Here is a 23,200-nt window from a genome sequence, read left to right on the forward strand (position 1 = left end):
TTCATCTGATCTCACATGAAGGATTACAGTAGATTTCTAGTGAGTTTCCTTGGTTATGGGCTTATTTTCATTCAGTCCTCTGTAGTATATGCCATATTTTATACTTGACACATTTCCCTTCTTCTCATAGTATTATGCTGCCTTACATTGATAGGACATGAAGTGTGAACTTCCTGACATGGACATATGACCTCTTATCTTTCTCTGGATTCTGTAAAGATTATCACATGGTACTTCTTTGCATACTCTTTAGGAATTAATAAACTCCAAAATTTAACTGTTCACTGTTATTTTGTGGCTTTGACTTTTAAAATATTACAAAGGAAAACGTTATCTCTTTCCTCCTCCTCCTCCTCTTCTTTTTCTTCTTCTTCCTCCTCTTTCTTCTCTTCCACCTCTTTCTTCTCCTCCTATTCTCATAAACTCCAAGTCATTCAGGTAGCCAACTCTCCCAATCCCTGGTGCAGAGCTGACTCCTGCATTCTTTTATCCAGTTCTCTGAATCATGATTTTCTACATTATGTACACAAGTGCCACTGGGTATGTAATGAGTAATATTGTCAAATTGACAAGATGTAAATTTACCACAGAAACAAATTTCTGGTCACGAGGTGGGAAAAGGACACCCTGAATGTAGGCTGTATCATGTTGTGAACTGAGTCCTAGACTGAATAAAAAGGAGAACCCAGCAGAGCTCTAGCAGTCATCTCTCTCTGCTCATGACTGCAGACAGAATGTGACCAGTCTCCTCCCTGAGCTACTGCTGTACCCCTACATCCATTGTGGAGTAACAACAAGAAAAACAATAATAATCCCTTCATTCCATAGTTTGCTTTTGTCAGTTATTTGATCACAGCAAAGAGACAAATAATACAGGAAGCACAACTTTTATGATTTAATTGAGAGTTTGTAGATTCATCTTTGCATTTATATCAGCATATACTATTTTGACATATAATATACATTTAGCATTTTAACCACATGACTTACTATCTGCTATTTTTCTTGTTCATGATCTCTTTATGTGTTTAAATTTTTTATTTGGGTTAGATTATAACCCATGTCTTGTTTGCTACTGCTTTAAAACATAGAAAGCAATGTTTAACCTATGGTCTTTCTCTTTACTCAAAGGGTAACTATAAAATAAATAAATTGAATCAATAAAACATTATTTTAGAAGTTTGTCATGGTTTTCTAATGATGCAGAGCTTTAATGTTCTTTGTGCTCAGTTTTTATATATTATATAATTTAATTGTATTATTTCCTGCTGTCAGAAAGAACAGTAGTCATTCATAACATCTGGAACAAAAGTGAATCCAGAAAGTTTAGCCACACCATGACTAAGATGGTGCTTAAAAAGGAGATACTGCAGTGGAGACCATTGACTTTCTCTGAGTCAGTAGAAGATGAGAAGAAAACAGTGGGAAGTACCTTAGGGGATCCGAGACAATAAAAGGATGACTGTAGACTTTTATTTGGTTATAAATTCTATTATGATCATTGATTTATTGTTATACTTGTTCTGTCACTGGTATGGCATTTTATGAATTAAATGGCTGCTTTGTTGATATGGCTAAAGTTGTTTGCCTATTGACAAAATGCTAGAGGCACAGGCTTATAGCACAATAAATGATGCTTCTAAGACCATGCCTACATGAAAGGTTGCTACTGGGGAATCTTGAGGAGATTCTTCTCTAGAAGCTGTGGAGCAAATCACTGAATAATTGCCAACACCATGGCTATTCCTCTACTGGAAGACTTCCAACTCGGCTGTGGACACTGTTTACTACAATGATTATTTGGTTTTCACTACTGCTTTTGAAATCCTCTCATTTTGGACATATTTGGAAATAATGAAGCAGTATTCAATTATCTTACCAGTCATAAATCAGAAGATAATGGAGATTTCAACTAGCATAAATTCTATCATTCTAAAAGTTCTTTTAAAAAATTATTTATTTATTTATTTATTTATTTATTTTTTATTTGGTGAATTACAGAGTTTTTTATTGTTTATAAATCAAAAATTATTTATAAAATATGAATGTATAACAGATTTATGACCATAGTAAGAGTCAATCACTCACTTTCCAAAAAGCAATAGATGAAGGAAATAAAAGTGAACATGTAATGATACTATCAAAACAAAAGTCTAATATATGTTTGTAATACTTATAATAAATTGTAAAAACTGATCACATCATAAGCTAGGCTATATCAAATCTCAAGGAGCATGAAGGAGCAGAAAAAATACAGGATACTTTTTAATAAAAATAAGAATATCTAATTAAAAGAAAATAAAATTAATGGTTGAAGGTTGTTTTTTTGAAACTGAAGTAGATTTTATTCAAACAACAACAAAAGCACTACACCACAAGAAATAAATTACAAGTATCTAACAGAGACAATACCTAAATGAAGGAGACTTGAAGCCATTGACAAGTCACCTTAGCACAGTCATTGGGAGGGATTTGACTTTGTAATTCAGGAGTCATTCTTGGTACCCAAGACATATAATTTCCCCACTCCAACAGAGAGTTAATGATCTATGTGGATATTATGGCTGCATTAGAGTTCCTAAACTGCAACTAAAGACAAGGTCATTTTTACAATCACCCTACTGTGGACCCAACCTAAAAACTGTCACAAATAAGGCTTCAGACACACAGCATCTTATTGATTACTAATGTAGAAATCAGAGTGAGAAGGATATTGTTATTTTATTGATCAGTGATTAAGCACCTGCTGTGTGTCAGCCTATTTGTAAAGTTTGCTGGGTTGCATTGTATACTCACAGACAAGTAAAAATTCAGAGAAGTGACAAGGAAGGACATTATGATTACTGAGGCTTCTATAACCAGCATCAATTTAATGATAGCAGTAACAGGAATTCCTCAGGAAAATTCACAAATATTTCTTGAAATGAGTGACAGAAAGTAATCTTTTGTTGTTGTTTGTTTGTTTGTTTCTTCTTTTTTAAAAATCAAATTGTAATTTTTACTTTTTCACACAGGGGTTATAAACACAAAAAGGCAGGATGTGGGGAAGGGGATGACACAGGAGCATAGATGTTCAGGGGGAATACAGATATTTTTCAGAACAGGGTATTGACCAGGCGAAGGTTCAGGGAACAGGTCACTATGACTCTGCCTATGATTCACTTGTCCTTAACTAAGTTGGTACTATCCTATCCATCATGGCTGCCTATTTACAAGGTCTATGACTACTCAAGCTGGTAAATTTCCACAGAAGCTGCCTGTTTACAATAGCTTATAGCCATCTGTTTCAGTGTTTTTTCACAGAGACCCAAAACTGTGTGTTAGCAGGCATGCATGTCAGGCCTATTGCTGATTTTAGGCTTATGGCTGATTTTAGGCCTTCAGTGTATAAGTGGGGCTGCCCCTGACATCTCCTCCCTTCTCCAAGTATAGAACGGCAGTGGTGATTCTAATTTTCGAAGGCAGGGATAGAGGCCTGACCTCCAGCAATTAAAGGGGACCTTGTAATGGCTCTGGTCCTCCTGTCATTCTCCAGTGAGGCATGAGGGCCATACCCATCCTGATGTCAAAAAGTTCTTTTCTTAAAAAAAAAAAAAAAAACTTGTTTTGTTAGTTTCTGATTTCAGTATAACAACCCTAAAAATTGCAACTATACACAAACAGAATAATATTTCTTAATGTAATATCTCTAAAATCTTATTTAATATCAATATTTTATTTATAACTTAAATAATTTCAGTCCTTAGATGATATTGGTCAAAAATTTAGGGTTAGGTTAAGAAAGTGTTTAATCAGTCATTCTGGATTTCTGATGGGGTTGAAGACCTATAGTCTCATAGACAATCCTGGCTCTTTACTTTGAGAGAAAAAGATCTGAGTAGATGGTTTTCAGCTGACATTCATTCTAAAGCCAAAAAAAAAAAAAAAAAAAAAAAAAAAAGCCAGGATCAAAAATAAGTGTTTTAGTTAGACGAGATGACAGAGGTTCTGGTTAGTCAACAAAACGTTGGACTGGGTATTAGGACTATCTTGTACCTCACTGGTACAATTAAGAATAAGTATGCTCTAATTGTATTTTGAGAGAAAAGTTTTACTTTAACAGGAAGAGTGATATGTAGGAGGAGCTAAGTGGGAAGGAATATTGAGAGGAAGAGATGGAGTAAGGAGAGAAGATGAAGGAGAGGAGAAGCTAGGTGATGAGAGAGAGAAAGAGAGAGGGGGCATGGAGGCAGATGTTCACAGGTCTCCACCAGTCAAAGATGGTTTTTATATCTAGGTTGGGTATTGGGTTATGCTTCTGATTGAGCATTACTAAACTTATAAATCCTTTGATTAACATTTTAAAAAAATTGTATAAAAACAAAAAGGAAAGGGGGGCATGGGACAGGAGTTTTCTAGGGAGGGGAAATGGGGAAAGGGGATGGCATCTTAAATGTAAATAAAATATTAAATAAAATAAAATTAAAAAAAGAAAGTGTTTAAAATCTTTTGAAAATCCAAGTTTTAAAGTTACTATAGCAATGGACAATACATGGGTCAAAGGTCATTAATATTTTGAAGTTTATAAAATCCTTTAAAAATTTTACAGACTATTAATTGCCTCTCATTATCATGTGTCAAATCTATAGAAACAACAAAGTCTGCTTAGCCTATTCAGGGCTTTCATGCTGACTTCATATAGAATAGGTTTATTATATAAATTGTTGGTCCCTAGTTCTCTGTAGAACATTTACTTGACAATATAACCTATTTTGTTTAATATTTTTACTTGAAAGAGAATCAGATCAATCTAACAATGTATATTTTTAAATATAATAATCAGTAGATACTGGGTTTAATTTCTTGGTATATGATTTCATGTAGTACAACTCATGAAACAATACAGTTAAAAGTACAGATGACTTTTAAAAATCTCAGGTACTCTATGAATATTTAATTATGAATACTTAGTTAACAAGGCCAGTCAGTTAACCAAAATTGCTTTGTCTGGTGTAGGGTTGGTCAGTGCCAATATACTGAGGTGTAGAAAGTTCTATTTTGTCAGATAGTTGTGGATGTATTTTGTTGTATTTTGTCAGATGGAGTCATAGAGGGACAAGAAACGATAATGCCAATGGCCTTGAATGAGATGGAATACTTACAGGGCAGGTGGAGTCTTGTGAGGGAAGTGGAACTGGAGGAAGCTAAAGATAAGAGGCATTTTAAGAGAGATCTTAAAAGTCATGTTGAAAACCATGTTATGAATCAAGCCTTATAACAAGTATGTAATTTGTGACATTACATAGATCAATCACAAGAGTTTTTAGATTAGAGCATGGGGTGTTTTGAATAATGTGTCAGGAGCAGAGAATGGCAAAGGAGAAGCTCCGGCTACTGCTTTAATATTTATGGAATAGATAAATTTGCCTTTAACTTGGATCCATCTCAACCTTTCTTTTATAGGATTCTTTCTGTACTATACATAGTTTCCTGGAACTATGATGTCTCTTCCCATGACTCTAATTACCATCAAAAATAATAATTCTAAAATTTATGGGAGTGAGTAGTATGCAGAAACAGCACTCTTGGCTAAGAGACTTTAGAATGTTTAGGAAAAAAATTCCCCTGATCCCAATGTGCAATTATACACTTCTATTTAAGTATTCAAAAAAACATGCATTAGGCTCCAAATAAGTCATAAGAAAGTTCTGGGCCTTGTAGACAATTTAATGAACATCTAATATTCCTATTCTCAAAGAATTGTGTTCTACTAGGACAATAACCTAATAAGCAATTATGAGGTAGATACCAAATGGAGGAGGACAGTGTCTTCTACATCCTTGTATGGCTAAGAGTGTCAGTGAATTTTTTACTGGCTGGAAAAATTGGTATCAAAGTCACAACTGGTGTTTCCTGCCTTTGTTACTTGCATATTTAAGTGTATGCTTATGCATATAAACTTAAGGTGGCTACTTAGAATATTTTATTTTATTTCACCTTGTTATTTTAAATTTTATTTCATTGATTTAGTCATTTAAGTATGTTTTTTTTCCTTACTTTATGAGGCTTTAGAATAAAGACTCTCTTAGATACTGCCACACGTCAGTGTTTAGACAGGGTTAGATCGGCAGACAGGGTAGATATTTTTTCACAGGGGCTAGCACTCCATTTTCTAAGAACTGAATAAAAGCAACACAAAAGCATTCACTAAGATAGATAGATACTAGGCTTAAGAAAACATACCAACCTTCAAAGTTCTCTGAAAAACTCCCAAGCTGCACAGAGAATGGTAAACAAGCGAACAGGACCAGATTGCAGAGCTGAAAAGAATAAATGGGTAATAAACAGGGAAGGGTCTGCTTTTGCTAATAGTTAGAGGAACCACTTCTCACTAAGTATCTTTGTGCTAATGACAAGACAGAATCAAACAAAAGACAGACTGAAGCATCCAGAAAGATAGTGTAGATTTGCTCACCATGTAAATAAAATTTGAAATATTTTTTATCAATAATTTATATTAACTTTTGTATTATACTGTTAGAAAATTTAATCAGTATTTTCTCACATATTCTGTATTTGTTACTTTTATCAATATTAGCAAATACTTGACAAAAAACAATGTGAAGCAGAAGGGTTTGCTTTGGCTCACAGTTCACTAGCGTACAGTCTGATACAACAGGAAAGGTGTCCTAGTTTGCTTTCCTTTGCTGTGATAAAATACCAGGACCAAAAACAACTTGTGAAGGAGGTATTATTTGTTTACATAGCACGACTCCACTCTATCACTGAAGGAAACCAGGAAAGAGACTCATCAGGAACCGAAGCAGAAGGCCTGGAGTAATGCATGTAGCCTTCTCCTCCATGGCTTGTTCAGGTTGCTTTTTCATACCACTTAGGATTACTTGACCATGGGTGCTTGCACTTCTCATAGGCTGGGCTGTCGTGCATAAATAGTTAATTAAGAAAATTCCCCAGTGCCCTACAGGCAATGTAATGGTTGCATTTTCCCAACCATTGGGAAAACCATGGGGTTTCCTCTTCTTAAATGAATCTAGCGTGTGTCAAAATAACAAAGAAACTACCCAGCACAGAAGGTATGGTGATGGAAGTGGCTGTAGGTGCTCTGGGGACAATGCACTGCACATTTTTGTATAGAAGACATTCAAGAATAGCTTTTACCTAAGTTGTTTACTCTAGATGCCCAGATGGGTATAAATAACAGAAATACATGAAGAACATGTGTGTTTACTTTTCATAGGCTTTGTATCATGGACCAAATTTGAAAGCAGTTATAAAAATGTACCAGAGCTTAATCCACCGTGTTAGACATCGACTTGGTCTTTGGAGGACAAGACAGATTATATACTTTGCAGAGTTAGAAGAATGGATGGACAGAAAAAAGTGTAAGTATTGCAGACACTTCTTGTTTGGTGCTAGGTTAGAACCAATTTTACTTAATGAAAAGATCTTTATATCTACTACTAGAAATGGGTGGGAAACTGTGTTTTTATATTTCCATTTGCATTTTAAAGAGGCATGCTATGTACTTAGATTAATTTATTAGGTCTCTGTTTATAAACATCAGAATCCTCATTTGGCTACACAAACTGTAAAAGGAAATTTAAAGGGAAAGTGTTGGAAGCACAGATAAAGAATCAAATTACATAGAGTATATAAATATGAGTTGCTCCAGATCAGAAAATAAGGAAAAATAATCTATTGGTTTCCTGAAGAGAAACAGATCAACATTGTTACTTAGAGACTGCTATCTATCCATCTATCTATCTATCTATCTATCATCTATCTATCATCTATCTATCTATCTATCTATCTATCATCTATCTATCTATCTAGCTATCATCATCTATTATCTATCACCTATCATCTATCATCTTCATATCTATCATCTATCATCTGTCTATCTATCTATCTATCTATCTATCTATCTATCTATCTATCCATCATCATCTAATCCATCATCTACTTACCTACCTACCTACCTACCTACCTACCTACCTATGTACCTACCTACTACTTACCTATTGTCTATCTACCAATGTATATATTGAGACAGGGCTCTCATTTGCCTAGGTTGACTTTGAACTGTAGATGTAGCTAAGAATGACAAGGAACTCCAGCTCCTCTCCCCTCTACCTCCCAATTGCTGGTATTACTGGTTTGTATCACTGTAGCAGGTAATATTTAGAAATACCGCTGCTTGGTCTGGCTCTGTTAGCTATCTGGGCCGCCCACCATATTCCTGACTAGAAGCGGCCAAAGGTCAAGAACACCCCACAAGAAGTTACCTGAACAGTTGGTTCTGCAGATCAGCTCCATAGAGACCATGACCCAAAGCATAGATTTTGGGCCAACCCTATCACCCTCATGGTTCTCTGCTAAGCCCTAGACAATACCCGCCATGCTCACAATTCCCGGTAGAAAGAAGACTCTTAGTGCTTAAAGATCATTCAGAGTATTTGTGTATTTGGAAATGCTCAATTAACAAGATGCCCACATAATTAGAGTTGTTACGTAACCTTTAGATATATATTGTTACCTAGGACTGCTCTCAATCAATTCGTCTTCCCCCATGGTTGCCAGTCGCCTCCTCTCTCTACTACTCTTCCTTCTTCTTCCCACTCTTCGCTCCTCCCACATTAGCTCCTTCCCACTTACTGAGCTTTATTGCAAATGTAGCCAGAAAATATCCTGCTACATATCATCATTCCTGTTTTTACGCTGTGTTGGAGAACCCAGAGTTTCATGCATGGTAGGCAAACACTGTACCAAGTAACATATCCAGCCTGAGACACTTTTTTAAAATTTGTATTCCCAAGAGATTTTAAATGAATGGTTTAGCCTGAGCTGTAAGTCAGGAACTTTGAAGTGGCTGTGGAAGGACTGGAGGCCTTAAGAGTTACAATGGGTGACTCTCTGCCTATTGGGGGAGGGGTTGGCCACTCGTGAAATGAATATTAAATTGTAATACTAGGTAAATGTTAAAGCACCCTGAGCAGAATAAGGCACACATTACTTCAATTTGTTAAAAGAGTCTGCTCATAAAAATAAGGATACACATTTTTATCATTGTTTTTTATTTATATTTAATCAGTTGAGTATTATTTAGGTGGTATGTATTACTAGACCAATTTTTAAGAATTAAAATGAACGATGCAAGTAAATTATACTTAATCGGGATCACTTATGGTTTTATGGGGATCAATGTGGTAGTTTCAGCTAATTATGACGTTTATTTTATATTTGGAACTCTACATTCATAAAAGAACCGTGAAGATGGGGCTTATGTCTTTCAGTGAACATTCACTATTTAACATGTGCCTAGTGTATTGGAATGGCAAAAAACATTTGTTCAAAAGACAATTTTCATTAAGTTTATACACAAAAATATATTTTCAAAATGAATCATACTTGTTCCACTTCTGTTGTTAGACATTAAAGAAAGAAGAAGCCAAATAGAGACACAGAGAAACAATTAAGAGGTCCGTTATACAGAGATCTTGAGGACCCAGTTCAGGGTCCTACAGACTGATTTTCAGAAAGTTAGATAAGGCATTTGTAGAATTCTCAAGGCTTCTCCCAAACAGATAGTAGATCAGAAAGTCAGACAGATGGAAAGCTAAGACAGAGGCGGAGGCAGTGAGGACCTGTTTTCATTTTGGAAGCTGCTGGGACTTAGTTTACTAGCTTGAGGGAAGAAGGGGAATAGGAGTTCCACCCAGGTGTACTTGGAGTTTCAAGATTATTAGTCATGAGTGCTCCACCCACTAGTACAAAATCAGTAAGATATAATAATATCTTAATAGTCTTCTATGAGTAGCAGTTTTATATTCTGTTATGCTTTGAAATACAGATTTTCTAATATTTATCAAAATGTGTGATAAGACTTGTAGTTATTGCACCAACTAGCTTTCCTCCCACCCATTTTATTTTATTTATTTTATTGCATTTTTCAGTGGTGGATTATTGGCTATACTTCCAGACTTATTTTTTTACTAGACTCAGACTTAGAAGTAGAAGTAGTCAGTGAGGGCAGCCTACTTGACAATCTGTTCCTGGCAGTTTTCTTTGGCTTCCTTCATTCTCTTGGCCAAAATTTAGCATATTTTGCAATATCCTCTTTTTTTTTTTTTTTTTTTTTTTTTTTTGTATATTGCTTCTTCAGAGGAGTACATCAGTGTTTCTGTTGCAGGGCACATGGAGGAAGAAGACACTGAGTCTTGACTGTTTTGATCCTGGACTTTTTACCTTCTTTGTTTAAGAGCTTTCTGACAACATATTGAAGGATGTTATCTTCTTTAGGGAGACTGAAAAGCTCCCTAAAGACTTTGAATTTTGTTGGTTCTTTGGGGTCCTAACAACTGAGGCACAATAATTTTCATAACTTTCAGTTATGTGTTTACTGAAGCTGGCTAACTAGCTTAGTTCATTAATTTTGCTAGCGAGCTGCAGAAAGTTTGTGTTGTACATTATGCACTGTGTAGTCACAGATGTAGTCATAGAAGTATGGTATAAAGATATCTGTCAGTCCAGGAATATCCTCCCTCTCCCTCTCCCCCTCCCCCTCCCCCTCCCCTCCCCCTCCCCCTCCCCCTCCCCTCCCCCTCCCCCTGCCCCCTCCCCCTCCCCCTCCCCCTCTCCCTCTTCCCTCCCCCTCCCTCTGCCCCTCCCTCCCCTCCCTCTTCCCCTCCCCCTCCCCCTCCCTCTCTCTCCCTCCCCCTCTCCCTCCTCCTCTCCCTCCCTCTCCTTCCCCCTCTTCACTCCCTCTCCCTCTCCCCCTCGCCCATCCTCCCCCCTCCATCTCCCTCTCTGTTTCCATCTCCCTCTTCCTTTCTGTTTCCATCTCCTTTTTCTTCTCTCTCTCTTTCCTCTCTCTGTCTCTGTCTCTGTCTCTCTCTCTCTCTTTCTCTCTCTCTCTCTCTCTCTCTCTCTCTCTCTCTCTCTCTCTCTCTCTCACACACACACACACACACACACACCAAGCTGAGAATATTTAAGTTGGCATCTAAAATAGTTACAATGCATCCACATTGTTATACTTCCTCTCTCCAGCATGCTTGTTCTTTAACAAGAATGACCCTTACTCAACAGCAGGTGTGCTCTGATGTAGGTCAAGACATGTTGATTCATGAGAAGCCCTTGTGTGTTGTTTCCACCACTAATTCAGACCACAGGACTCTTCTACAGTACTTCTTTGGTCATTCCTAAGAGGCACCATGAAAGAGTCTATTTTAGTATTTAGCCACAGAATTCCCAACCACATGCATTTTCTAAATGTTCCCATTTTTTTTTAAACCTGGTATTATCATCGTACTCTAAATTCTGTCACGATGCTTTCTTTTGCTTTATAGTAACTTCTTTATTTTAGTTTTATCCCTGCCTCCATGATTTTTACTCTTGACTTGTAATTATAAATTTCAAATTTTTGATGATGATGATGATTTGTTTTCTATTTTATTTTTAGTTTGGAAACATATACAGATGTACACATGCACAGCCCATGTGTATCTGTTTTTCCAGACGGAATTCTGATGGTATCTAGCTGATAAGACTACTGAGTAAAAGTCTTAAAAGTCTATGGATAACTTACATGTGTTTCTTGGTTAGATTCCTAATCAAGTTGAGAAGGCACTAGAAGATTACAGACAGAGAACAATGGTGTAGTTTATGGATACATATCACTGTGATTAGGCTGGCATGAGACAAAGACAGAATAAAGGCATTTGAGTAGACAGATGGTGCTCTGCTCAACATAGAATCTGAATAGTTAAAGGGTTAATTTAAAGACTTATGAATAACCTTCACTTACATTATTCCTAGAGTTCACATAATTCGCAAGGTATTTTTGCGATGTTTCTTATAGAATTCTCTTCTTTTTCTATACAATTATTGCTATTTTCTTATATTTGGCAAATACCTGTGTACCTTTTAAAAATATACTTCAATAATTTCAAACTAATAATTTTCATAACTTTCAGTTATGTGTTTACTGAAGCTGGCTAACTAGCTTAGTTCATTAATTTTGCTAGCGAGCTGCAGAAAGTTTGTGTTGTACATTATGCACTGTGTAGTCACAGATGTAGTCACAGAAGTATGGTATAAAGATATGAAAGACATCTAAGGATGAGCAAAGAAATTAATAAAAGTACATGAATTTTTATAAAAATGTATTTATGTAAATAACAAAAGGATATTCTCTGTGTCTTAAAATTAGGCCTTTAGAGAAACAATTTCTGAGAAAACGATTTCAGCAGAGCTAACTCATTTGAAAGTAAATCCCATAAAGTACTCTTAATGGCATGGAAAATGCAGTAGGGACAGGATGGAAGTTTAAAAAAAAAATACACTGTCATGGGAACTCATGAAAATAATGAAGCCAAGTTTCTCAAAAACTAGATTTTCATAATCAACCCCCACCCCCCATTCCCGCTGCCACTACTTCAGCAGGGGTTGAGGGCCACTTTGCAGGGGTCTTAAGTCCCCAGAGACTTGGATAGTTTTGGATTATTGCCCAGAAGTCAACAGATTGAAACCCCATGCTAGGAGAAGCTTTGAGGCAATGAAATGCAGATGCTGGCACTTCTGAGTCAAAATGCCCAGAAACAGAAAGAAAGCCTCGAATTCCATTCTATAATTGGATGTGACTAGGCTCAGAATCCAGCAGCTTTAGTTTGTAGATTTGAAAAGAGAGAAAAACACATACCTATATCAAATATTAATTTGTATGTGTTCCTGATGGCTTTGAAGATCTGGCATAGCCATTCATATTCAGGTAGGAGTTTCTTTTTATTTCTTTTTTTCCCCCTTCTCTTGCTGTGAAGTCAGTGAGCAAAATGTAGATATTGCTCCTAACTCTATTTCCAATTCAAAAATCCAAACTGTAATGGAAACCCCAGTGGCTAGGGTGTGGACTGGAAGCTAAAGAAGTGAGAAGTTTATAGGAGAAATGACTTCTAACCTGAGACGTCAGGAATCAGGAACCTGGGATTCCTGTTGTTGCTTGTGACAGTGTGGACAAAAGGGGACAGACATTATGGAGATCCAAAAGATAAACAAATAAAATAAAAATTAAAAGTGGGACAATCTGGCTTACAGACCTATAATGGTTAGAGCAAGGGGTTTATAAGTTCCAGGCCAGCCTAGGCAACTTAGCGAACCCCTGATGCAAAATAAGAATAAAAGACCTGTGGTGGTGATAAACACAGTAGTGGTGGAGCTCTTGCCTTGTGTGCATGGTGCCCTAGGATCAGGAGCCAGTATCATAGAATCATTGTTTTTTAAAAAAGAAAGAAAGAAAAAGACAAAAATCTCACATGATATAGCTAAGCCACTGAGTGGGCATCTGACGAAGCCAAAGCAGCACTCCAAAGAGATGCCTACTGTCTGTCCTTATGTCCATTGTCACATTAGTCATAAGGTATGACATGGAATTGGCCCAAGTGCCTAGCAGCAGATGCATGAATAAAGAAAACATGTCATTTATCCTGACTGCAGTGTCAGCCATAAAGAAAAGGTCAATACTTTTATTTTCAGCAGTATGAGTAGATGAGTAGATACTGTATTAAGTGATATAAGCCACATGCTCTTCAATATGAGTGTTGTACACATTGACATAAAAATTAAATAGCAACAATTCGTTGAGAAGAGATACAAAGGGGTAGAATTAGATCTGTAAGTGCTATTTATATGCCTTGGAGTATAACACTGAGCCCCAATAATGTGTACAATGAACATATCTTAATAAAAATAAAATATCCCACATTACAGCTAATGATGTAGTTTGTATGGTGATATGTGTACGGTCTGTGATCATTTGTCATGAAGCAGATAGAGGTTCCATCTCTGTCCTGTGCTCTTCATGAGGACCCTGACTGAATGTTATTCTGAGGAAATTTATGCTGTGGAAATGGGTGGGGAAGAGAGGTCCTGCCTTCCGCCCCTTAGCCAGAAGACTAACACTGACTTCTAGAATGCCAAAGGCTCATCCACAGGTATGAAGGGTAAACCTGGTTGACAGTTAACTGCAGTACAGAATTTTGTAGGTGACTTGTGCACAACACACTATTTGTAAAAGAAACTATATAATTCTACCTTTTGATTTTTAGTCTATGAAACCATGTTTGCCAAGAGAGAAGACTGGCAAGGATTAGAAAGAAGTGAGCTGATGAAGTACTTCAATGACTGTGGCCATTTCCCCACGCAGACCCAGATCGATGAGTTCTGGGACCTGTTCCACAGAAGTGAGTGCCACTGTCGTCATTCCTTGTCTCACTTTCCTTCTCTCCTGGCTTTGACTCCTCTTCCTCTCTTATTGTTTAGTCATGTATATTCACAGTGCATTACATGTTATTAGATAGGGACATCTTCATGCATGCAAAACTTATGTTGAGCCCATTCTCCCATGTCCCTTAACACCTACTACACTTTGAAGTCCTTTTCCTCAAATTTGTTTGTATCTATCTAATCTTAATCCATACTAGAAAAGGCAGGTTAAAAGAAATTAAATTGTATTTTATTTGGAGAGCAGAATAAGGATTTCAGCTTTTACTTTAAAATATGTATCTTGATATAACAATAAATTACATCCAGCTAAGTATGCAAATTACTTTTTCAATTGATACAACAGATACTTGAGAAAAGCAATTTCAAAGGAATTTTTGACTCTTGGCTTCAGAGGATTCAAACACATAATGAAGAGGGAGTGGGGAAGGGAGGAACCAGGATAGAGTTCCATAACATGATGCAGTGCACAAAGCTGTGCTTCAGTGATGTATTTCTAGAAATTTCCAGAACCTCCTAGAATAGCAACATCAGTGTTAGATCTAAAGCCTTCAACAGCAAAGCCGTAAGGGAGTATTTCATTTATAATAAAATTACACATAATATGTTTAACCCACAAAATTTTAAAAATTGTTCTTAAAAATCTTTCTCCTGGGTAGTTAAATTTGATAGTGATAAGCAAATTCAGGTTTAAATCATAAATATAGTAATCTAAAGCATTGTTACAATTGGAAAATAATTTCTTGCTTGGTGTACAGAATTGCCTAGCGCACACAAGGTCATGAGTAAAATCTCCAGCAATTCCAGAAAAGGAAAATCATTTTGTTCCAAACAGTAAACAGATAAAATGATAAAATTGTCTGATATTTTAATAATATATATCAAACAACATTTTTCTCTTCTCAAACCAGTAAGCGGGAATATTGTACAGGTATAAGAAATCTTAATGACTAATGACAATTTTTCAGTCTTTTTCTTCCCTATGCTTATTGAAGTCTAATGAACAAAAATATTTGAGGAGTATGATATGGTGTGATATGCCATATTAATGGCCAAAACCTCTAGCCAGCATATTGGTATATATATTGTATATAGTTCCCTTATGCATACATCTGTATACACCTGGAAGAAGACAGTGAAGAATTCTACTCACTTAAAAAGTTTTGTAAGCCATACAGAATTATTAATTTTTCTTCCTCTCATTAAACTTATTTTTAAATTATGCTGCTGTATTTTGGGTTTCTTATTCATTATATAAGTATATGTGCCTTATAACATTGTACTGATTTACTACTGCCAACATTTTCAGATTCAGCAAATAAATGGGATTATGTAAGATTTTTCTTTCAACATCTTAATCACTTCATTTACTACAATGTCCACCAATTTCACACATGTTTTCAAAGTGATACAACTTCATTAAAACAATAAGACTGATCTCCTTGATTATGTAGCCTGCATTTCTTTATTCAGTCCTCTGCTGATGGACACTCAAGATGATGCCATGTTTTGGCTATTAGAACATTTCTACAATGAGCATAGAATGAGGAAATTGATGCTTTCGAAATGAATGAGGAAGAGAGGCCCTGAGGTATCTCTTTGCCATGATGAATTAATTACCTTGTTCAGAATCATAATAGTTCTGTTGTAATTTTTTTTTTTAGCAGTTCCTCATTGTTTTCTATAATGGCTGTAGCAATCTACATGTCTACTAACAGTGTTCAAATACTCTCGACTTCCCATATCTGCACCACTTATTTCTCGTCTTGTTGGTGTATGGTGTTTATACACTATATATTGTATATTATAGCATGTGTGTAGTGGCATCTCAGTGTGCTTTTGATTTGCATTTCTCTGATCATTAATGATGTTGAGAATATTTTTTCTTATTGTTGGTTATTATAAAAAAATTAAATGTCTGTTCTGGTCTTTGACCACTTTTAATTGAAGTTTTTGTGGGCTTAAGATTTTTCATGAGGTTTTGTGAATTAACCCATATCACAGATACAAATTAACAGTATTCTCTCCCTCTGCTGGCTGTCATTTCAGCCTGCTGGTTCTTGTTTATCCCATGTGTCAGTGTGTTAATTTGATGTAGTCTCACTATTTTGTGTTTTTGTTGTTCGCTTTGGGAGAATGTTCAAAACATCCCAGCCAATCATACGCAAGCCTGCTTTGTCTTCATGTTTTCGCCAAGGAATTTCATGGTCTGAGAATTACACTTACGTGTAATCCATTTCTAATGGATATTTTACATATACAACACCTTGACTATTTTATCTATAGATGTCCAGGTTCCCCAGACTCACTTGAAGATGCTCCCCTTTTCTCATTGTGTTCTTCGCATTGTTGTTAAAGCTCAGTTACCTACAAATGCATAGGTTTGTTTATGGACTATCTGTTCTGTTTCATGAGCTTATAATATGTTTTATGGCTGTCTTGCACTTTTTTGAAATCTATAGACTATACTAATTTAAAATCAGGAAGCACAATGTCTCGAGTCCTGTTTTTCTTTCTTAATATTGTTTGTCCATTTGACATCTTTTGTAACCCTATACAAATTTTAGGTGTGTGTTTTTCTAAAATGCTATTTTAAGTTTTGAAGTGAGTAAAATAACATCTTTTGTTGACTCCATTTTTGTGGCTGATTTTGTACTTCTCAGCCTTCTATTGCTCCCTAATACCTACATTCATCTTGGCAACACATTTGGTATTGTGTTTGATAATGACCATGGTTTACATGTACTAACCAAAAAATGTTTATATAAGCTAAACATAAGCTAAAATAACTGATGAAGATATAAATCAAATATAGTTGTTTTGTTTTATCTGAAATAGTTATGTTCTACTAAAACATATATTGCAAGGTTACTCTGATCCTCATCAAAGAATAATGTAATTGTGATCTGGGTGGTCTTTGGGCTTTAAAAATGCTCTGCCCATGAGCTTTGGTGCCCGAGTCTTTCTAAGATGCTATCCTGTTCTTGGTCATCTGCTAACAAAAAAGGACTCTAACTTGTCTTTATATTCCTGGTGGTCTGTAACTCTATGACCTATACTATAACAGTTTGAAAAGATTGCATTAAATGTGAATGTAATTCGGGCAGTGTGAACGTATTTATAGTAATTCTTCCAATCCCTGAATGCAGCATGACTTTCTGTTTATTTGTACTCATCATTTATTTCATTAATATCTTATTGTTCTCAATGTAAAAATATTTTACTTTTTTGGTTCAATCTATCCTCAAATAATTTATTTTTCTGATATCATTATAAGTAGAATGATTTTCCGTTGCATGTAGTTTATGCTACCCCACCTATGCTCCAGAAATGGGCCACACTACCAGCTCCCGCACAGTTTCCCTTGAATCCACAGATAAAAATCATACACACATTTATTTTCAACTTGCCTTCTTGGCACAATTGCGGGGTGCTACTATCTCCCACCTGGAAAACATGCCCTTATCATTACTCTTAGCTCCATACCTCCCACTTGCCATAACTTTAGTTGATCATTTGAATCTAGTCCCTGCTAAACATCTCTGACCACCTTCCTATAGGAATGGCCACAGCCCACTGCTCCTCCCGAGACCTCACATGGCTGCCTGGTTCTTCATTCTCCAAAGCATGGCAAACTCCCTCCTCCTCCATTCCATCTGTCTTCTTTTCCTTCAGGGACCTGGAAGTTCTGCTTGTATTTTGAACCCAGCAATTGGCCTATGGCTTTCTTTACTGACAGATCAAGAACCAATTGGGGAATAGGACCTTAGCATCAGAACCACCCCTACAATTTTCTTAATTTATTTTTCTGATATGTTATCACTTTCGTAAAAATTGCAGCTTTTGTTTTTGTATGTTAGCATTTCTTTGTACATTCGAGTGTTATGGCTTTCTGACATGTTTATTGGTGATGGATCCATAATTCAGTCCAGGAGAAACAATATTTTAGGTTGTACTTTTTGAAAAAGTGGTCACAAAAGTTGGATGATTTCTGAATGTCAATACTGAATATTGATTTTAATTCTAAATGTGTCTTCCTTTGTTCTTCAGGAAAATTTACCCAATTTTCTTTACCTTTGTCCTTTGCCCACTGCTATTTTATACTTAGAATTACTTTTTCAGCTTTTACAACTATTTGCTCACCTGTTGTCAGAGGCATCTGAATTATTTTAAATTTCATTGTTTATGACTAGCTGTTTGAGTCTTTTAAACATGACAAAATACTGAATATAAAAAGTGTGGAAAGTATCATAATATATAAAGCTTCCAATAAATTGCAATTATTAACATGTAAAATATTTCTAGCATTCACTGTGCATATAACATTTTAATAAAAATCTATTTTTTCTGCATATTATGTATACATCTGTTATTTTGCTTTATAATACTTCTTTTTTCCAGGGTATACATTTATTCACATATGAGTATTCTAAAATGTATTTACTGTTGTATATTTAGGTTGTTTTAATTTAAAATAATTTAATTTAAAAAATTAAACACAGCAAAACAGGTATTTTAGAACTGAACAAGTGTTAGTATTCAAAGCATAAGATTTCCAACTTAATAGCTTCACAGTGTGGTTTTATTTGGTGGTTATTTTTGGGTGTAGCCATTGAATTATTAGAGTTTACTTCCTGGCTTGACAATTCTGTTTGGTAACTATTTGTGTTTCAGAAGCTCTTTATATCCTTCTTATTTTGTTCTACTTTTATAAAAGTCAGAATATTCAGGCCATTGTGTTTTTGTAAGGCTTAAATGAAATTATTCATGTGAAATGTTTGACATTTGACTATACGTTTTCAGTAATTGTTAGCTGGTATTTTTGTTGTTGTTGTTGTTGTTGCTACTGTAGTTTAAGTAACTTAAGTAGTTATTTTTATTTTTTTGCTTTAAAGATGTTTAAATCTTTAACCTTATTTAACTGTATTGACTCATTTCACAGAGAATTTAGACAATTTGCTTCTATAGATTTTATGTCTCTTGACAGCATAAGAGTTTTCAGTCATTTGACAGAGGAGGACAAGGTATAAAAAACCTTCTGAATTCATTGATAAGACTGAGTGATAGTGATTTCATCTTGCTTTGTGAAGGTATTTCAAAGGCAGTGATATGAAAAGAGATTGCATCAGTTAAAAAAGACACTGGGGTATCAGACATTGCTCTGTGGTAAGGTATTTGCATAGCATATGTGAGGTCCTGGGTTAAAACAAAATGGTGCCCTTTCCACTCCAACAACTACCAACAATGTGAACATCTTTGCATTTACTTTTTACAGACTAACTTCAGTGAATTATGCAATAGGACGTGCTTTCATTAAACAGAGTCTAATTAATAATTCTTATTAATTAGAATATTCTAAAAAAGTATAAAAAACTGTTTTTTTTTTTTCAATTCCTAAGGTTAGAGAACTTTCTTTTTCTATTTATGTGTGTTTCAGGGTATCTATGTATGTGTTTATGGAGATGTATCAGAGGCCAGAGAAGTACACTGCTTTATGACTTTCTATTCTCTGGAGTGTAACAGTAATATTAATATAAATGTAAGGAGTAAATTAATACAGGGGCTTTCTTTTTATTCTAGTGAGTTCCCCAATACCAATATTAACACAGAGGGACCAATATTTATTTAATCAACCTTTACTACACAATTCCTGGGCAGTCATTAATCTATTCTAATCTTCCTAACTAATCTTGCTACCTCCCAGCTAAAATCCCTGAGATATTTGCATTTTATTATTGGTCTGGCCCTCTGGGATTCAAATGTATTTTCCTATGATGTTTTCTCTGGCCCTCCTTGTGGCTGACTCTGGTTTACCCTTTTTTTTCTCTCCCTTCCCTGGCTGGCCAAAATCCTGTCCAATCTTTCTTCTGCCCAGCCACTGGCTGATCAGCTTTTATTGACAAGGCTAAGAATAAGTGATAAGCATTGTCTACTCAAACTTGAGACAAGAGACTCTTGACATAAGTATTACAATGCCCTGTGTGAATTGAAACTAGATCTGAGGGCAGAGAAATTAGCATAACACAAAAATAATCTTTACAGAATTTGAATAACACAAGGATAATCTTTACACAATGCACAAAAACATGCCTGCACTAGAGCTATCTTTTCTCATTAAACTTGAAGTTTATTGTCTTTTGGTTAGATTGGTTGATAAGGAATTTTCTGTCCTTCTTTTGTTCCTTCAGTGCTGGTGTTATGGGTACACATCTCACTTTTTATGTGACCCCAAGTCAGGTATTCATGCTTGTCTGGAAATTATTCTTATAAGGTGGACAAGCTCTAGAAAACTGCCATGATGTTTTTATTTTATGTTTAGTTATAGTGCCCTGTCCCATTAAAGATTCCTTTGATGCCCATGATAGTTACTGAAAGTGAAGTTAGCAATGGAACAAAAACAAAATCTTGGAGAAATAATGATTGTTTTGTCACTCACATCATTTTCAGGAGAACCTGATTGTATTCATTTAGATTGTCAGTCATTTGTATTCATATGAACTCTGGGTGGTAGCTTGAGAGATGCAAGCAAGCTACATGGAAAGCATTAATGTAATTCATATGTAGTCAATTCACCTGACTAACTTCTAGCATGTGGTATCAAGTGGGTCAGATTCCTGAAAGTCTTTGCATCTCTACGTATTTTTAACTTTTTGTCCTTCCTTATTCTTACTGTGACAATAACAAAGAAATTTTATTTTTAAATATTTTAAAATAACAATGTATTTTACTTTTAAATGAATGTCTCTTCCTCTGTTCCTCAGGGAAATTTATCCAATTTTCTTCCTCCTTTGTGCACTGATGTTGCTATACTTAGAAACTTAGAATTCATTTTTTTTTCTTTAATCAGGGCTCAGGTGCTCACAGAAACTGAATGACAATGGGGGAGTCTGTATGGATCTGAGCTTGGCCTTCTGAATATATGTTATGATTGTGCAGGTTGGTGTTCTTGTGGGACTCCTAACAGTGAGAGTAGGGCTTGTCTCTGATTCTGTTGCCTCCTTTTGGGACCCTTTTCCTCCTACTGGGTTGCCTTGTCCAGCTCTGATATGAGGGTCTGTGCCTAGTCTTATTGTAAAGTTTTATGCCTGCCTTGTTCAGTTGATATTCCTGGGAGGCCTCTTCTTTTCTGAAGGGAAAGAAAGAGGAGCGGATCCAGGAGTGGATGCAGGAGTGGACTCAGGAGTAGAGCAGATGTTTGGGGAAGGATTGGAAGGAGTAGAGCGAGTAAAGCACAGTTAGAATGTAATATATGAGATTAAAAACAACCAAATAAAACTATAAAAATGATGTCAGACTAGTAAATATTGATGGTGAAATAATATAGAAGAACTAAGGTTTAATTTGGGGCAAAACTATTAGTAAATATCCTTAGAATAACAATATGCAGTCTTGGGCCTGGCTTTTTAACCATGTTTGAGGTTCATTTATGCATTAGCTTGTATCTGCACTTTGTTCTATACAACTAACAATATTCCAGTGTGTGTCTGTGCCACATCTTGTTTACCTAGCCATTGGCTTAACAGCTGTTTGGGTTGCTTTGTCCTTTTTTTTTTTTTTTTTTCTATTTTGTACTATGAATATCTTATCATGTCTTTATTTGCATTTTCCCCAGTCATGAGTTAAGAGCAAACATCTTTTTATATTCTCAGGAGACATTTCTTTACCTTCTGTAGAGGAATCTGTTAAAATTATGTATATCATTTAATGAGAACTTTATTTTCTCATATCACTGGTGTTTTCTTGATACAGTATCTCCTCTATCAATACATCATTTTTCATAATATCAGCACACATGCATGCACACGCACACAAACATATTATTAGTAATGTCCATTTAGTCTTGCTTTGAGAAATATAGTCTTTAAAGTTTTTTATTAACTCTAATCAACTCACCGGTCCAGGCAGTCTCTGCCCATTGTTTAAACTTTGGAAGCTGTGTGTTTGTGCTTTGCTCCCTGTTTATTTTAACATCATTTTTGTTTGTCTTCTTGAGGTTGTAGATAACCCGCTGTGTGATCTGTGTTGGTACTTCTTGTGTTCCTAATCTCTGTAGTGCATCTTGTTACTTTTCCTCTCTTTATTTATCTTGATTATCATTTTTTGATTGCCATCATATTTTTTGAACTCTTTATGGTTTATGATAATAATTTGAATGCTTATCTTAGTAGCTCCATTCAAGACTGTACTAAACCTAACTCCTAAATCCACAATTACTTGCAGCCTGCTTCCTAGAGTATGAGAATATGTTCCTATTTCTCTTCATGTCTCATTTTATGTTGTTGTTAATATTGAATACTGGATATTCTAGGTACAGTATTATCATAGGTATGGAGCCTTTCTCAGTTCCAAGGCTTTGTTTATTCATTTACACCTGATTGGTGGAAATGGATTAAAGGGAACCCCATGCTCATTGGCTGTTCATTCCTCTATTATTTAATGATGTGTGTGTGTGTGTGTGTGTGTACATAAAAGAGGTCAAAGGAGGACTTCAGATGCCTTGTATCTGGAGTTACAGCTAATTGTGTGCTGACATGGGTGCTGGGAACAAAACTCTGGTCCTCTGAAAGAGCAGCAAGCATTCTTAATCAATGAACTGTCTCTCCAGAACTTGGTATTGTTATTTTAGTTCTTTATTGTTGTTGTTGTTGATGATGACGTAGTTGTTGTTTGAGTGAGTTTTCAAATAGTTACTCTGTATAGTGCCCAAACAATGGTTGGGCAGAATATTCACTCAGATATTTTGAATTCACAAAGTGTTGTCCTCTGCTCACAGCTCTGTGTGAGAGGTGAAGCTCACCTTCAGTGGTCAGTTTGTGTGTGAGCCCTATGCTTGACATTTACCAGTAGTCTGGATTACTTCCTTCTGAGTCATTTGATTTCTTACACAGCTTTGAAAGGCTATCTGTAGCTTTTCATTTCTGGG

General features: G+C 35.7%; 1 protein-coding gene across 1 annotated transcript in view; it reads left to right on the forward strand.

The window, feature by feature from the left end:
- The window catches only part of Iqcm (IQ motif containing M), a 424,110-nt gene that overhangs the window by 252,668 nt on the left and 148,242 nt on the right, over positions 1-23,200 (forward strand). The window contains exons 11-12 of the mRNA XM_034522869.2: positions 7,238-7,382; positions 14,103-14,237. Of these exons, the coding sequence (XP_034378760.1) occupies positions 7,238-7,382; positions 14,103-14,237 (280 nt within the window). The remainder of the gene's footprint in view (positions 1-7,237; positions 7,383-14,102; positions 14,238-23,200) is intronic.

Source organism: Arvicanthis niloticus, chromosome 18, assembly GCF_011762505.2.
Source record: "Arvicanthis niloticus isolate mArvNil1 chromosome 18, mArvNil1.pat.X, whole genome shotgun sequence".
Classification (NCBI taxonomy): domain Eukaryota; kingdom Metazoa; phylum Chordata; class Mammalia; order Rodentia; family Muridae; genus Arvicanthis; species Arvicanthis niloticus.